General features: G+C 43.1%; 1 protein-coding gene across 1 annotated transcript in view; it reads right to left on the bottom strand.

The window, feature by feature from the left end:
- SVEP1 (sushi, von Willebrand factor type A, EGF and pentraxin domain containing 1) overlaps window positions 1-18,120 on the bottom strand; it is a 128,526-nt gene that overhangs the window by 20,010 nt on the left and 90,396 nt on the right. Inside the window, exons 33-43 of the mRNA XM_075739560.1 lie at window positions 17,183-17,359; window positions 15,783-15,867; window positions 15,285-15,476; window positions 13,231-13,398; window positions 10,660-11,332; window positions 6,481-9,260; window positions 5,021-5,246; window positions 3,694-3,849; window positions 1,896-1,959; window positions 1,281-1,454; window positions 160-333 (exon numbers count right to left, since the gene is read on the bottom strand). Coding sequence (XP_075595675.1) covers window positions 160-333; window positions 1,281-1,454; window positions 1,896-1,959; window positions 3,694-3,849; window positions 5,021-5,246; window positions 6,481-9,260; window positions 10,660-11,332; window positions 13,231-13,398; window positions 15,285-15,476; window positions 15,783-15,867; window positions 17,183-17,359 — 4,869 coding nt within the window. The remainder of the gene's footprint in view (window positions 1-159; window positions 334-1,280; window positions 1,455-1,895; window positions 1,960-3,693; window positions 3,850-5,020; window positions 5,247-6,480; window positions 9,261-10,659; window positions 11,333-13,230; window positions 13,399-15,284; window positions 15,477-15,782; window positions 15,868-17,182; window positions 17,360-18,120) is intronic.

Consider the following 18,120-nt stretch of genomic DNA (forward strand, 5'->3'; position numbering starts at 1 on the left):
GTAAGACATTTCATTTTTCAGCCACCAATTTAAATGAACATTACAGAATTGTTTCCCAAAAGCAGCTCAATCCCTGGATCATATGATATGCAAGCGTAAGAGAGGAGCTATTGCTTAGCCCAGATCAGAATGTGCCAGGCCATGAAACTGAACAGTTACCTTCACACAACGGCAATGGCTTACTCCAGCTGCCATTGGCAAGACATGTGATATTCTGGGGCCCAACAAGATGGTATCCAGAGTTGCACACAAAGGTTACATTACTTCTGTATGCGCTTCCTGTAGAAACAGCCTCTGCTTTTTCTATTGAGGGATGCAGTCCACAAGTAATTCCTAAGACGAGAGAAAACTTTTTGGTTTTATACAGACAACAGAGGTCATTCTGGCTGTTACATACTGACAGCTCTGTTCACACACTGAATTAATGGCAAGATGGGAAGAAAGAAGCTGTGAATTGTTACATGGAGAAGGGTTATACAATGCCTTGCCTGCCCTCTCTCCTGGGGTTTAGGCTACAGACACCTGAGAGAGAATGTGCCCAGATGTATCTGATGGTGTTGTAAGCTACAAGCTGTGTTCAATCAAAGTGATCCAGAGTATTTCTTCTGAGCAGGCCAGAGGCTGTATTTGCAGTCTCCTCTGCTTCCTGTACAGTGGATGGTGATCTCAAGATGTCTCCAAGAAAAATGACAATAGTTAAGAGGGATCTTGTCCCCTGTCCCACAGTTAGTGTGGAGACTAGGCAAATTGGTCAAAGGTGAGAGAGAAGAATGCAAGGGGTAGGATTATGACATCACCATGAAAAGATGGGAAATGATTTATTGGTAAAGACTATAAAATCTTGGCATTTTATTTATAAGGTTAATGAAATTCCTTCTTTCCATGCTCCCACAATTAATTACTTTCTGCTGCACAGAGAGCTAAGATTTGATCTAGGGAGGAGAATCTTGATTTCCAGACATACTGAGTGGACAAGATATATTAGCCTTGGCATGGCCGAGACAAACCATCCCAACACATGATGTCCAAGATTCTGAACATCACAATGGAAGGAAAATCAAATAGCCATAATCCTCCCCTACTGACCTGAGCATGACTCTATGCTTGTACCATTTTAATGTGCCAAGAGGAGCTCCCATCAGATTGGAGAATTTATCTGCTCTGGTTTTTCTCTGGTTCCTCCTGTTGGAGGGGGAGACTGGGCAGAAGCCAGCAAAAGCACTGTTTGTTCCCTGGCTCTCCTGGAAAACTGCCACCATGTTGCTCTCCTTGCTACTTACGCCTGCATGAAGGGGTGGGGGGGCTCCACTTCTTGTCAACGTGGCAAATCCTGCGGCTTGGTCCCTGTAGCTCAAAGCCAGGGTCACAGCTGTAAAAAGCCTCACTGCCAAACAGGAACTCCTCTCCTTGAACAGATCCATTTTCTATGATGTCTGGGGGTCCACATGATACTCCTATAACACAAGGAATGTGCAGTGTGTAACACTGCAGTCAGTGGGCATGAGACATCTCACAGAAATGAACTACCTTTCAGAATGAGAATCCATAGAGTTACATTTGAGGAGGCCAAGTACCTGTGACTCTGGGCAATTAATGTTTTCCGAGGTCCTCAGTAAGCCCAGAAATCATGACCTCAAGTGCCAGAACCATTTAAACTTGGAAGCTGTCTGCACAGCTTTCTTAGGCATACAGGAGCAAGGCAGAAAGGTGTAGCATATATTATCTGCATACGCCAGCAATTCAGTGACTCTTACAGGCTGTTATCAGTGGTACTTATCAAAAAATTTTAGGCAAATACAAAGAGTAGGAGTTACAAAGCAAAATGAGCATTATTGTTTTCTGTTGTGTAAAATCACCCTTAACCAAATTTAGTGAAAAACTCAGGTGGAACGTACTTCTGCACACTGGTACTGTGCCACTCCAAAGCTTGTCTTCTTGGCAAGTCTGTTCTGCATCACCCTGTGAAACAAAAGAAAACACCTAAAGAACAGCTTTACTTAGTCAACTCCTTTCTCCCATGAACTCTAATATTTTTCCCTCATGTGCAACCCATGTAAAGAGATAGTTAAATGCTACAGCTTAAATGAATGTGATGACTAATTTTCTCCTTCCAGGGCTCACTTACAGAAAATCTAACTAGCATTTTGTTCAACAGTACAAGCTTGTGTTTTATAAATGTAACACACTGATTTTAACCACATCCCAAACACCCATTCTTTAAATTTGCTTATAAATAATGTTATTTCTTTCTCACATATAGGTTTTATAGCCAGTGTAATAGCCCAGAATTTATTTTGTATTTTATTCCAAGACATGGATAACGACATCTAAATTTGTCTCGAAGTAATGTACTGTCATTACAAAGCAAACCCATTGACAAGGGCAGATGCTGGACATGAGTGTTGCATTGCATCACACCCAGTGGACTTTGCTTCCCAAAAGAAAAAAAGGAGGACTTCTCTTCCACAGCAGTGAGAAGATTGATGGTAGGTGGCAAAGCTGGAGTACAAAGCTTAGAAGGACTTTTTACTGTAAGAAAGCACTGACTTACTACCTCCAAAAATTACTTGAAACAGCAATTCTACCTGTCTTAATACCAACCCACCCCTCCATCCCCAGTGATATTACATATGTGGCAACATAATGCAAATTAAATTTATTGTTACCTAAGCATTCTGTAAACTCTCCTCATTTGTACACTGACTGACTGAGTGAATTCACTCCTGACTGGGTGAATTCATATGCATGAAGTTGTTAATTTATTAATGGTGTTATGACAGTACAAAGGAAGCTTGTTCCTGCATTCTGCCTGGTACTCACAAAACACAGCATTAAGAGCCAGCCTCTGTCCTGCAGACACCTCACCACCTTGTGCCTGGGAAGGACCGTTCCCTACTCTGCCATCACCTGGGGATGGTGGAGGCCATGCTGTGCCTCAGCAACACCTTTAATTTTTGAATTCACTGCAGCTTTTGAAAACACACCTGAGGCAGCTCTTAATATGAATCCTCTCTGAGTCCTGATAAACAGACAGCAGTGCTGCTCCGGACCTCAGGTGGGGATAAGAGCCCAATGCTCATAATAAAAACAATGGACAGGAAAGAACTTTGTTCTCAAGCAGGGAACAAAGCTACCACTGAACAAACTGGAGTCTGTTTACTTTACTAAAACAAGAGATACAGCTTTCACACCACCTAGCAATGATATAGAACTGAGGACAGTGAGTTTATCAGGAGTGTTGAGTCTGAAAGGTACAATGCAGTAGACATAATGCTTGAGACATGAAATCAAGGGAAGAATGCAATCTACCTTTGGTCACAGAACCAATTCAAGAGAGAAATACATGAGAAATTAACTCTCCCATGATTTATGGTCACAAGCATATATAATGCTGTATTTACAGAGGGCCAAAACAACCTTCAGTTAAAAAAAACCAAACACTGAAAGGTATCTGCTGAACATGTATCTCTGAACAGGGTGCTTTTATTTGCCTCAGTTGTACCCTTGAGTAATTCAAGGACTGCTGCAGACATACAAGGAGCATTCTACAGACAGTAGCAACAGCAGATATCCAACTTCTATGGCAGCTAAGGGAATCTATCAATATGGACCAGACATAATACATTCTTGCAGTCATAAGAACTGAAAATCACAACTAAAGGCTTAGAGTGCTGGAGATTTGAACTTGCTTACTTGTAATTCATAGCCAGAATCACATTTATAAAGAACCATGTCCTTGTAATTGTATTTAGTGCCAACCACAAATCCATGCTCTGGAGACTCTGGGGTCCCACAGGACACAGGAACGCAGATGTCATCAGAAAACGATGGCACCCAAATGCCACTCTCCTGAAAAATAAATGCAATTTAAAGTGTGAAGGCACCAGTTTATATGCTTAATTCATATCTAAATGAAAAAGTTAGGAAAATCATAGTAGAAGCATCCAGTGGCTGTGGGTGTACAGATGTGGTTCATGTAATATTATCTGTGCAATCCTTAATAAAACTCAGTAATTTAAGTAACATTTCTGCCAACACAGACTGGAGCTCAACTTTGGCAGGGGTGTTCAGCTTAGACTTAGAAGACAGAAGGAACAAAATAGTAAATGTGGAAATAGAAGCTTGGAAAAGCAAGTTCACCTGTACAAGGTCACCCAATAGCTCAGGGAACACATCAGGAGAAGAATGAAAAGTACAGCTGCCTGATTCCATGGTCTGTACTTCTCTCATGGCTGAATGTCTAACACCATGAGTAGGTGCTGCAGCTGCCTTCCCAGATTCTCCAAGGGAAGTCTGATACCTGAAGAAACACTCAAACACACCTACTCCTACTTCCACAGATTTTTGAAACAGCAAAATAAGGGGAAAACCTTTCCTTCTGAAGTGCTGATTCTTCAAAAGCACGCATGCTCAGCTTTTCTCATATGAGCAGACTTACTCACTTTAGAGAGTCTATTTACAAACTTAAGGTTGTCCACAGCTACTGTGATAAGAGGTTACTAGCAGAACTGATGAGGATGTTTGCTCTTTGATATACAGAAGATTCAAGCTTCTACAGCTGCACAGTGGATTAAAATGTGTGCTGCCTGTTATTCTGGAGAAAGCTCTGCACACAATCCTCAAAATAATTTAAAAATCTTGGACATAATTTTTTTAAAATCTTGGACACGATTTATTCCCTGAAATGTGATAAAAGGAATGCTTTTCTAAAGGACAGCATTTGATGGTTGGACTTGATGATCTTAGAGGTCTTTTCCAACCTTAAAGATTCTATCTATGATTAGTTTTCAGAAGAAACCCAATATTGTTAAGAAAACAATAATTTCTAGTTCTAAAAGTCTATACATGGAAAACTAATAATTGCTTTTACTGAGCAACAAGGAAGCGTATTATATTTTGCAGGACATGCTTTAACTTTTTTTGTTGTGTACAATTAAGGACCAAAAGCTAACGAGGGCATGAGGAGGACTCTTGAATTCAACAAAGCTGACAAAATAAAACAATGCAAATAACACTATACCTTGCAGGTAGATGTGCTTGCTCCCACCAGAGTATAGCCTTCTACACATGACAAAGTGATGTTTGTGTTCACAGTGAAGTTGTCCCCAGTTACAATTATATGGGTGATATTTCCTGGGAGGGGACACTTTCTAGGGCAACAGGAAATACTTTGAGGAGACCACTGTCCATCTTCCTGGCAAATGCATACATCCACCTCTGTCACCATTGTGTAGCCTTCCAGGCATCTGCAACACAGCACGAAGACCTGACCACAAAGTCACAGCTAGGGATGAGCTAACCCACAAATTACAAAGTCAGACAGTCATTTTTCTGCATTAGTTGTTCATAAGCACACCTTGGGATTTCTCTCTTATTTCAAGGTAACCCTGTAAGAAGCATGCCTGGACTGAGTCTATTCAGTTGCAAGAACTGGAATCTTCAGAGTTCATCTCCAGGTGCTTCATGCTGCAACAGCACCACAGTGGAAAGTGAGTTCATGGCTTTAGTGCTTGGAGAGTACTGAATAGTTTACTGCAGTTCCTGCATTGCCCTTCCCTTTGCAAGGAGAGCTTTTTGTTAGGTAAACAGTGTGTGAGCACCAAGCAGTTCTATAGATTATCTCACTTTCTTCCAAGAACAAACCAAACCTTAGGCTGACCACAGGCCATTTGCTTAGACGTATAAGGCTGATTTGTTTTGTTCCATGCTGTGCTTCACCAAGAGCAACTCAACTGGCTTGCAAAAGTGGATTCACTCGTAGAAAGGCAGACACAAGCACCCCCTTCACCTTGTTAAGGATGCAAGGAGATGACTGATACTGTTAAATTCATCCACATGCCATCTCCCAACTCTGTCCCATACCATTATTCGCTTTTACTGCCAGAAAAACATCTCCCCTTATGCCAAGAAATTCCTCACCTTGGAGAAAGACATCCACAATGTGCACACTTCAGGAAATTAACAAAGCCCCCTTTCTCTCATATCTGACAAAGGAGTAATTTCACATCAGCAGTGCTTGCTGATAGTGCAATGTTGCAGTACAGAAAATGGGACAAGAGGGAGATCAGCCCTTCTGTATTACAGCAGGCACCTGAAGCAGGACGAAGACATAAATGGTATGCCAAAAGGGGAGAAAAATTGCGAACCCTGCTGACTATTGCTGCCACCTGCTAAGAAAACCTGAATGTCCAGACCAGTGTTTCAGAGGAGGAAAAAGAGAAACACAAAGGGGAAAGGGGAACTAAAGGTGGTAAAGGAGTGCAGCCCAACAGGCTGAAAATCCATGCTGGAGTTTTGACAGTGGTCCAAATAATATTTTATATGTGCATGGGAATGTGGGCTTTGTCCATTTGAGCATGTGATAGGGCATAACTTTTCTTCCAGGTCTTTTAAAAACTTGCACTAGCTGAGTGTGCATAAACCTTCCACTTTCATTCCTTCTGACATTTTATGGAAACAGAATGTCAGCAGCATTCTTACCTGTACTGGACCTTGCTCCCATAGGTGTAAGTGTTCCCAAGAACCTCTGCATTTGGGACAAAAGGTGGTGGGCCACAGCTTAACAGCTCACAGCTTGGGTATGGCTTCTTCCAGACACCAGTCTCCACACAAGTCAGTTCTGGACTCCCCTGCATGACAAAACCTGTCAAGCAGGTATATATGATGGTGTTCTCATCTGCAGAGCTGCTCCCATTGATAAATGTGTTGGGGATGATGGGTGGAGAGCCACAGGAGATCTGCCCACAGCGAGGAAACCCAGAACTCCACTTGCCAGCTGCCTCACAGGTAACTTTAGAAGGCCCTAGAAGTCTGAAGCCCTCCAGGCACTGAAACTGGGCACTCTTCCCACAGCTGAAATCTGTACCATGAACAACCCCATTCTGAATCTGTGGTGTAGGACACAGACAGGGTAGGCATGATGGAAGGCTTCCACTCCAGGAGCCATTAGACAAACACTGCCGTAAAGGATTGCCGTGCAGCTCATAACCAGGGAAGCACACATACTGGGCAAATTCCCCATAGGTAAAGCCTGAGCCATTCAGAAAGCCATGGGAGATGTCTTCAGGAGGTCCACAAATGACTGGCTCACAGTGTGGAGCTTCTGAATCCCAGGTACCATCACTCTGACAAGTAAGTGTAGACACTCCTTGCAGGTCATATCCTTCATTGCAGTGATAGTGCACTTCTTTCTTAAAGCCAAAATCTGAGCCATTAGTTCTCCCATTGGGAAGAGGCAGTGGCACAGGGCAGGTCACAGCTTTGCAAACTGGAGCAATTCCACTCCAGCTTCCGTTTGCAAGGCAGACTCTACTCCTGTCCCCATCTAACACAAAACCGTCGTTGCAGCTGTACTCTGTATGTCTCTGGAACGTGTACTCCTCTCCAGTCACCTGACCATTCTCCAAAACTGGTGGTGGGCTGCAGGAAACAGGAATGCAAATCGGTTCACTGCCATCCCATTTCTGATTCTCTTGGCATCTTCTCTCTGTGGGACCATTTAACTGGTATCCAGGATCACACTCATAGTAGACAACACTCCCATACGTGTAGTTTTCCCCTCTTACATTCCCATTCATAAGCTGGGTAGGCAAGTTGCATGTTACCGCTTTGCAGTATGGAGCAGTGTTACTCCACTGCCGACTTGGCAAACATAGCCGTGTGTCAGAGCCAACAAGTGCGAACCCTGGCTTACAGGTGTACTGCACTGTGCTGCCAAGCGTGTTCTCAGTGAAATGTAAAAAACCATTCTCTGGGGGTGACAGCAAGGTGCACTCTATTGAAATGCAGGCAGGGGCAGTGCCGTTCCAAGCCCCATCTTCTTGGCAAGCTAGAACTGGGTTTCCCAGCAGCTCGTAGCCTGAGTAACATGTGTATAAAATGATAGTTCCAAATAAGAAAGTGGTGAGCTGCATGGCACTGTCCTCCTTCAAGGAACTTTTGAAGTCTTTCAAATTGTCAGCCAGTAACATATGTGAAATGGAGGGACTCTCCGTGACACTCTCCTGGTCAGAACGCCTTTCCCCATGTCTCACCTGCACATACTCCCCAAAGTCAATGTGAGGAGGCAAGCCACAGTCTGTTGGGAGGCAGGCTGGTGTGGAGCTAGACCAGCCTGACTCTTCACAGGTCTGCATGGCAAGGCCAGACAGCTGGAAGCCTGGGACACAGCTATAAATGACCATGGCCCCATAGCTATAATCTGCACCCTCCACAAAGCCATTCTCAATGGGCTGAGGGGGCTGGCAATTTATGGCTTTGCAGAAGGGAACCTCTGTACTCCACTCCCCTGTCTCTAGGCATCTCAGTGTTTCCTCCCCTTGGAGCTGGAAACCTCTGTCACAGGAATACCTAACAGTCTGCCCATAATGGAAGTTTGTGAATGAGTATTTGCCATTGAGGATCTTCTTAGGCCTTGGACATTGAATAGGTTTGCAAGCTGGCCTTCCTCCAAGCCACTGGCCATCTTCTCCACAGAGGATAGTTGTGTTCCCCATCAGCTCAAAGCCTGGTTTACATGTATAGAGGGCTGTGCTAAGGAAGGTGAGGCCCTGCACATCAACAATACCATTCTGAATTTCTTCTGGTTGAGGGCACTCCACAGGAATACATTCTGGCAAAGGCATGCTCCATGAGCCATCAGCCTGGCATCTGATGGTAGACTCACCCTTCAGTAAAAACCCATCCACACAGATGTATTTCACAGTGCTACCAAAGTGAAGGGATGACGTCAAGGGATCACCAAAGGGGATGTATGGAGGCGCAGGACACTGTACAACCTTGCAGAAGGGAAAGGAATCATTCCACTGTTGGGAGGGCAAGCATTTCAGTACAGAGGAGCCATGCAAAACATAACCCTCCTTGCAGGAGAACTGTACAACACCAACTTGGTTAGTCACTTCCCTCAAGACCAGCTGGTTTTCTGCCAGTGGTGGTTCTGGACATTTTGTTGGCACACACTTTGGGCTTTGCTTTTTGCTCCATTTCCCAGACTTCTGACATGTCCAAGAAACATCTCCAATGAGCTCATACCCTTCATCACAGAAAAACTCAACTTTGGAGCCCGTATCAAAAGTTTCTCCCTTGGAGTAGCCATTCTGGATGGGTGGTGGTTTTCCACAGCTGAGGGGAACACAGTAAGGAGGTGATTCACTGTACCATTGCCGATTGGCTTGGCAGATAAACACTGAGCTCCCAACCAGCTGGTAGCCAGACTCACACTCATAATTTGCCCGATTCTCAAAGAAGCGTCCAGTCGTTTCCTGCAAAACAGATAAAACAGCGACATGTCTGAAATGAAGATGCATGATTGGAGCAACAGGATGCTGATTTAATTTCTTGTGTTTTCTTGGTCTAGCTTCCAGCTGAATCCCAGACAGCAGTAAAGGCTGTCTGCAAGGGAATGAATGTAACTAACTGACACAGAATGTCTTGCCTCAAATGATGCCCTCTGCTGTCAGGAAATACGAGAGCACCATCAAAAGGAAACAAAATTCAAGGCTTAAAAGGTAAAAGCTAGAAAATATTTCCTCTGCTTTCCCCTGTCCTGACACATGAGGCCAAAAGACATGTAGACAGGAAGACAGAAAAGAAATGGGTCAGGAGAAGCTGCCATGAAATGGCCTGTTGTTATGATTTTTGAGCTTACAGGCGTATTCAAGGCTGGAGCCTTCAGATGTACTACTACTAGGAGACGTTTATAAGTGCCACATATGCAGCTGCGGGGTCTTGAGCAGGCAGCTACGGAGCCCTTCAAAGTTGCAGGCTAAGCTCTGGCGGAGGTATTAAAAATTATCTGTAACTGGAAGGAATATCTAGAGGAGTGAGCCTACCTAAGGAAGACAACACAGAGTGATATGCATTAATTAGAGGATGTATCTGTGTGGAAATCTAACAGAAATTGTTGCTGTTACTGCTGGAAGCCCATGTAGGAAGTGGGATGCAAACCCCACCCCAATTTTTAGCAAATGCAGATTCCTGGGTGGCTAGATTTAAGGAATGAGGGGGGGTGTTCAGAAGAAAAATCCTTTAAAAATCCAAAGTACAATAGTTTTTTTGATCTTCCTTATCACAATATTACCCCTGTGTATCAAAGCACAACACAGGTTAAGTAGTTGTTACAGGTTTGGTCTGCCACAAGGAGATTTTTAACTTCAGGCATTGTTGCAATGTAATTTGATAAAGAAAAGGAAGTTCTGACTTCAGTAAAGAAGTGTGCTTGCATCAAAAGGAGAAAAACTATCCCAAGGTGATTTATCTATTGCAAATCAGATTATTTTTTTCACAGCAGCGAAAAGAGCAAGGCTTGTGAACTGGCAACAGTTCTTCAAATGTCTCCAGATGGCACTGGAAAGCCACCTATGGACCAAACAAATGAAGAGTGAGACATTAAGGAAATCAATTGATTGTCATCTGGCATCTTGAGTCTCCTAACTGAAAACCCACTTTAAGATCGGAAATCCCCCAAAGTGTCCATGTTTTTCAGACATGATTCTGCTGCAAATCCACCTGGTTTTCCCTTTGCTTATTCCATCCAGTCACGTGCTTCCTCAATTTTAACAGGAGGGCAAAACAGAAGAAAAAAAACCCCCAAAAGTGGCAATTGTGAAGACATACTCAGTTTGCTATGGTACCAGGCAGATGAGAAAACTCATTCTGTACCTTTATAAAGCCATTCTCAAGCTGGGGCGGTTCTCCACAGGACACTGGGTGGCATGTGGGCAAACTGCCACTCCAGTTGCCAGTGGCCTCACAGGTCCGTTTCTTCTCTCCCTTGATGTAGAACCCCTTGTTGCAGCTGTAAGCCACCACTGCTCCGAAGCTGTAGTTGGCCCCACTGGCATAACCATTGCTAATGTGGGGAGGCTCTCCGCAGCGAACGGGGATGCACTGGATGCTCAAAGAAGAAGGATTCCACTGGCCCCCTCGAAGGCACTCAATCTTGGCTGAAGTGTTCAGAACAAAGCCTTCCATGCACTTGAAGCTCACGATGGAGCCAGCTGCAAACCTGGCTTTACTAATGGACTCCAGGATGCTGTATGAGACGGTGGATGGCTTTTCACAGAAATCAGCTATGCAGTGGGGCATCTCCCTGCCCTCTGGAGGCACCCACTTCCCTTCTGCATTGCAAAGCAGCTGAGAGTTATCAGCCAGGCTGTAGCCATCCGAGCAGAAGTAATAAGCTATATCGCCAAAGAGGCGGTGGCCACTCTCTGGTGATGCATTTTCCACATGGGGTGGTTCATCACAGGATACTGCCAGGCACTGCTGGTGGCTCACACTCCACTCGCCGCTGGCTAAGCACTCTATGGTTGCAGGGCCAGCTAACGTGTAACTGTGGATAAGGAAACCACATAGGAAGTCAAAAAGACAAGCATTGTCAAATGCTACCTACAGTTTCTTGAAGCCCCTGCAGTACAAGCTTGCTTGTTAGCACCCCGGAAGAATAGGATCTTTTACAAAAGCTATGATCAACTTCACAAGGAAAATCTTAAAGCCTACATGTCCACAGGTGAGGTATCACAATGAGGGATATATCCTAGCACACTGTGTATATTGCTTCTCTCTCATCTGTCCATCTGATTACCATTCCTGCACTTCCATTTTGGTTGAAACTACTACAACAAACCTAGTATTGTGCTGCGATAGTCAATACATTCCTTGAAGAAACTATCCCACCAAGAAATTCTTTCCCTTTAACAGAACTGAATGGAGAAGAAAGAGATGAAAAGCCCACAAAGGCCTTTTGGGTTCCTGTATCAGCCCTATCAATCTATTTTCACACTTAGAAGCAATGAGAAACTCATTAGTGAGTTACCCAGAGATGCTCTTGCCAATAATGCATGTGGCAATTTTGTAACAACTTCTTCCTAAAAAAACCACTATAAAATGTTATAAAAGCCAATAAAAAAATTAATGCTGAGTAGCAAAAAAAAAAAAAAATCTTTTACAATGAAATTCTACCACATGATTACTGTTAATGTAGTTGTATTTCTCTAATCTGTCTCTGGGATCTCATCACCCAACTTAAAACCCTGCTGCTTAAACATGCAGTACCTGTGACTACCTTCTTCCTCAGTTTTGAAATCTCTGTCGTGTGCTCTCACAGAAAGCAAACAAACAATAACTACTGCAAAGTTCCTGGTGACTCTTTCCAGTTGCTGGCTGGAAACTGGTTGTTCACATCTTGATGCCAACATCTATAAGGGTGCTTGTCTTGTTTGCAGGATTTGTTTTCAAAGCCTCATGACTGAACTCCAGAAAAAGAACCTATTATGTGTCAGTGTTTAATATGATCCACTCATTGTCACAGACAGCTATGATCCTCTTTAAATGCTGCTACCCTATCCCACTTAAAATCCTTGCACAGGAAAGAGAAGCAGCTTTTAAAATCATAATACAGTCAAGAAAACAGAATATAAAGATGCTTTGCTTCAATTATGTTTCAAAAAATATTGCAAAGCCAGTTTATAAGAAAAATACTGGCTTATCAATCTACCTTTTTACATCAAGAAGGAGCAGAAAATCCTCCAGTCACTTAGGGCCTGACCTGGCAAAAGCTCTGCATACCTGATCTGCCTTTTGGACAGAAGTTTCAAGAAATTCAATGGGACTGCTCACAGGCTGTAAAGATAAGCATGTGCAAAGGTTCTTGCAGGATCAGAGTCCAGCATTACATTCATGCTCGACATCATCAAAATGGAGCCCCATCTTTGATGAAACTTGGTCTGAAAAGGTCACTACACTGAGTAGACAGAGATCAAAGAAAAATAATGCACCTCAATAAATAAATGAGGAGTCAGAGTTTTAAGGAAGCAGAATTTAGAACACCAGACCAGACAGTTGTCAAAACATACCAAACAGCTTTCTTATAGCCTGAAGAGACATAAGGAATTCTTTATGATCAGGGACTTGAGTTTACCACAGAAGTACTAGTTCCATAGGAACTTCAAGGGAGAGGGCTTCCTATTGAATTGGTCTATCATGCCCCATGAGTCCTCTCCATTCTCCTCTTCCAGAGTATATTCAGCTGCCGTGAAACTACTTTAAGAAATGCCTACATTTCCCGTACTAACTTCAGAGCCCACAAAAAAATTTCCATCACATTTAATTTCCAGAGAGTTAAGACAGAAGCAGTAAAAATTGGTTAGTGTGCAGTTATAAAGGACTTGTGAAACAGTGCACGATTCATACTCGTCCTGATCATTAGTCCAGTAGTGCTAATCTACATACCCTTCCTTACAGGTGTAAGAGACTGTGTTTCCATAAGTAAAGTTATTTCCATTGATGACTGCATCTTTGATGGCAGGAGGGGATCCACAAGAGACAATGTTGCAAGCTGGAGGTGTGCTGTTCCAGTTTCCTGAAGATGCACAGACAAGTACAGAAGGTCCCTGAAGGCTGAGACACAAAGATCATTATTAAGGCTGCCATTTCAGTCCAGGTGAGGAACAGAGAGGGAAAGAGGTGCTTTGCTTCTCATTGACTTTCTGACCCCAGTGAAACCAAGGGGCCTCTCTCGCTGACTTAAGTGGAGGCTAGAATTGCACTCTCTGTTCATGGAAAAGCACTGCTGATGCTGTCAAAAAAGCTGGTCTTCAGATTATTTTGAAGAGAGAGCTGGTGGAATTCATGTGGGGCCTCAATGCAGTGTGCAGACACACACATAACTTTGGCTGTAGCTTTGCCCATCTTTGAGCCACAAAAGAAAGTCATGAGGTACTTAAATATTTAAATATTTACTTGTATGCCATCAACTCTATGCCAATCTTGATACTTGCAACTAGGCCTCAGTCTGAGACCTGATTCACTCAAGGACTTAAAACGCTATCTGCATTAAAAACACTGAAGGAAATGCTCCAGTTCAGGTCTGTTTACAAAAAAGCATTCAGTTCCTTCAGGAGGTAAAGGATTTTGTTTGAGTGAATGGTCATACACAGTTGAAATTGATGGTATTTTTTTTGTTTCCTTAGCTGAGGAAACAACAATACTTTGGTACAAAAGGTATGACTCAGTTGTCTAAACAGAGGTATTCAACACCACCCTGCAATGCCCTGGGTGAAGCTCTTGGCCTCCAGCTGCTATGTCAGCTGGCTATGGATTCCCAGTAGGTCTCATGTCATACCTAAGAGGCCTACACAGGTCTGTGATTCCCTACAATTTAGTCTCAAATATTATTAGACCCCCATGTTTAGCAGATGGAAATGAGCTCAGAAGAGATTGAGTCCGCACTTAGGTCCAGCAATAATGCATAAGAGGGACACTGTTTGGGAGGGCTTCCCCTGCAGTTGTGACAACAGGAGAGAGGACTTCTCTCATCAAGCTATCTATGCTAGACAGGTAAAGGGAAAGAGTCACAACTGATGTGGTATTTGCTGCCTCTGTGTCTTAAGGCCATGGTAAAAAAACCCATTGACACTGGTAAAACCACTGCTTGGTTTAGTGGAGTACAGATAATCCCACACTGTGGATCTATGACTTAACACTGGACTGGACTGCAGCTGAGGTATCCATTTGTAGTAACATGATTAAAACATTCACCAGATGAGCACACCTTGCCTACTTGCCTGCATCTGCACAAGGGAATGCTTGCAGCAGGAAAATAGAAAAAAAATTCAGACATAAACAGGTCCATATGAGACCGCTTGTGTCAGAGTAAATCTGCTAGAGGTACAAGCAGTTATCAGGAGAGGCAGGAACTTGCACTTGAAGCCAAATCCTTGGACGTAGCCTTACTGTATTAATTTTTAAGTGCAGCTTATTAAAAATGTGTTTCCAATATAATTGCTTACAAATGTAAAACAGAACAAAAACCTAGAGTAAGTAACTACTACAAAGAGTTTAAGGAGTAAATTAGTGACTTCCAGAAGGTTCCTTCATCAAAAGCATTGTAAAACAATAGCAGAAATAATACTGGATATGCACTAAAGCTGTGGGGTATGATAATATTGAAAGACAAATGATAACTTTCAAAAATAATGACAACTATTTTTCTGAATATTCAAAATATGTCTTTGAGCTTGATGGTAAAATGAAAGCATTGCATATATATATATACACACACACACATATATATATTTCTCAAATCCTGAATGATCTTATTGAACTGCTCCAATATAGGATGAAATACAGCAAGTATCCTAAAGATATAAAAAAATCTTTTAAAATTCTATTTTAATATTTTATCTTTCTGAGCAATGATCCCAGCTTTGTCTCTTTCAAACCTAAGTTACACCTTTCAGCAAGCATGCTGCCTACATTTGGCTCAGGAACGTTCCCACATTTACCTGTATCCATTGTCACATGCGTATGATACAGAGGAAAGGTAGGTTGTGCCAGTGAGTTCGTATTTTCCATTGCTTATATCCTGTGGGCTAGGACAAGTCACCATTTGACAGGAGGGGGGAGGATGATTCCAAATGCCACTAGCAAGGCACAGAATTTCCTTTTCGCCCACTAACTTGTATCCATCATTGCATCTGAGTTAGAAGAAAAGAAGTGCTATCAAACACAGAGCCTTTTATGCACAACATAATCAGCCATTCCTTTTCTCTCTTCATCCACACTTGCATACACCATCTTTCTCTGCAGGGCACAGAGAGGTAGAACTGGAGTAATCATTCAGCTCTGCTAGTGAAGAGCCACAGCTATAACCAAATCTTTCCATTACTTTAATCCCATCTCGCTCCTCTCCTTCATTTCAACCACACTCTCAATTCAGCCATACTCTCATTTGTTGCCAGATTTTCCATCAATTATTAATATAGCACCTCAAACATACTGACCTGTACACCACTTTATTGCGGTATGTAAAATTTGAGCCCAAAATGGCACTGTTCTCTGGAATAACTGGATCACCACAGGATATAGCTTTAAAAAGACAGGATCACAAGAGAGGTTGATACAACACAAACAAAAAAGAACAGAAAATCAGGATTTGGGTTTTTTTCTCTAAACAGGTTTGAAGAGGTGTAAAGCCTTAGGTAACACTGTGTTCTTGACTAAGCTATAACTGACACTGAGGGCTCTTTATCTAACTTCATCTTACTGAGAAATTTGATTAACTGGAAAGAGGTAGTTGGAACTGTTCTACAAACCACATGCTTGATGTCAAGAGGACTCCATATCTGCTCCTCCCTTTGAACAAAGTAATTGGGTTTCTGACAATGTCTTTGTCACTTCTTTATCTTACCCTGTTGCTTCACCTCATTAGTTCTGGTTTTCTAAAGAAACCACTTTTGCAATGATGCCATGTATATGTACGTGCACCAGCCTGTCCCCTCTGGTTGCTTATTATCCCCTAAAACACAGTTAATGATCTTTAAGACATTACGTTCCCACAAGTTCCTTGAAAACAGGACACTGGGTGGAAAAGGAAGAACTTGTTATTTTTACATTAAACCGAGATGAATTTACGCCTTTGGTATTTCAGAGAATCATAGAACGTTCTGGTTTGGAAGGGACCTCAAAGATCATCTAGTTCCAACCCCCCTGCCATGGGCAGGGACACCATCCACTAGACCAGGTTGCCCAAAGCCCCATCCAACCTGGTCTTAAACACTTCCAGGGAGGGGGCGTCCACAACCTCTCTGGGCAACCTGTTCCAGTGCCTCACCACCCTCACAGTAAAGAATTTCTTCCTAACATCTAATCTAAATCTACCTTCTTTTAGTTTAAATCCATTATCCCTTGTTGTATCACTGCACTCCCTGATAAACTGTCCCTCACTATCTTTCCTGTAAGACCCTCTTTAGTTACTGGAAGGCTGCAAATAGGCCTCCCTGGATCCTTCTCTTCTCCAGGCTGAACAACCCCAACTCTCTCAGCCTGTCCTCATAGCAGAGGTGCTCCAGCCCTCTGATCAGCTTTGTGGCCTCCTCTGGACTTGTTCCAACAGCTCCATGTCTCTCCTGTACTGGGGACCCCAGAGCTGTATGCAGTACTTCAGTATAAGAGAGTATAATCTGCATAAGACAGTACCACTATGAGTGTGACAACTGTTGGAAAAGCTTCAACTGGTGCTTACATCTCTTAAGACAACAGAGACTTTAACACTGGGACTCAGGTCTGCAAGGACAGGGTCTCATTAGCTGCTGTGGTCTCTAAAGGCTCTACACTACTACTTTTCCCTTTCCATCTCTCTAACAACACCCATTACCATATGCATTCTCCCCAGGAACCACACCTTCACAGTAAGGTATTGCGTGACTCCACTCTCCAGATTCCATGCATGTAAGTTTAGTCACTCCTGTCAGCTGAAACCCTTCTTCGCAGGAAAACGTTACTTCACTGCCAACACTGTAAGTGCGCCCATATAAATGGCCGTGCTCTGGATTTCCTGGATTACGGCACTTCACCGGTTCTGAGGAGGAAGAGAGAAACTATCAATAACATAACTAACTACCAGGTTTTATAAACAAGTTGCAGGAGATATCCTTAGGAATTTTCTGAAAGTAGGAAGACAGAGCATGTGGAAAATACTCATAAGTAGATTACAGCCTTACCAGCTTTTCTCTGTTCTGTAAGTGACAGGTACAGAACACTCATGCAAGTAAGCTAATCTTGATATGGAAGAGCCCTCTGTAACTGAGTTTGCATTAATTGTCAGAAGCAAACACATCTCGTAGTCAGTTTTCCCTCTGTGAGGGAAAGCCCACTCCAGTGTGACCAGCCCTGAACACAGAATCAGCTCAGCTACTTTTTATCCTAGCCTATGCCACTGTCTTCTCATCTTCATGCAAAGTTACCTTGCTTGATGTTTCCACAGAGAGCTCAAACCCTACTCAGATGCCTGCAATGAAGTATTTCTTCACTGCAGCCCTGCTCTGCTAAGTGACACATTGTGGCATGGTGGTCTTTCCAGGTCTTTGGCACATGTGCTCCATGTGCAAAAGGATTTTGCATGTGTGTACGTCTCAGAGCAGAATCCCAATGACAGCTGTCTGCATAGGGAGAGGTGAGTTCTCAAGAAACAAAAGGAGGCGCTTCATCACAGCCTCATTCAGGCCAGTGACCTGTAGATGAGAGCATGCCTGCCCTGTACCTTCTTAGATAGCAATTACTGGCAACTGTCTTCCATAGCTGGAGGCAGGATATTGGACTATACAGAACCTTGGACAGGCT

The sequence above is a fragment of the Balearica regulorum genome, chromosome Z (assembly GCF_011004875.1).
Source record: "Balearica regulorum gibbericeps isolate bBalReg1 chromosome Z, bBalReg1.pri, whole genome shotgun sequence".
Taxonomy (NCBI): Eukaryota; Metazoa; Chordata; class Aves; order Gruiformes; family Gruidae; genus Balearica; species Balearica regulorum.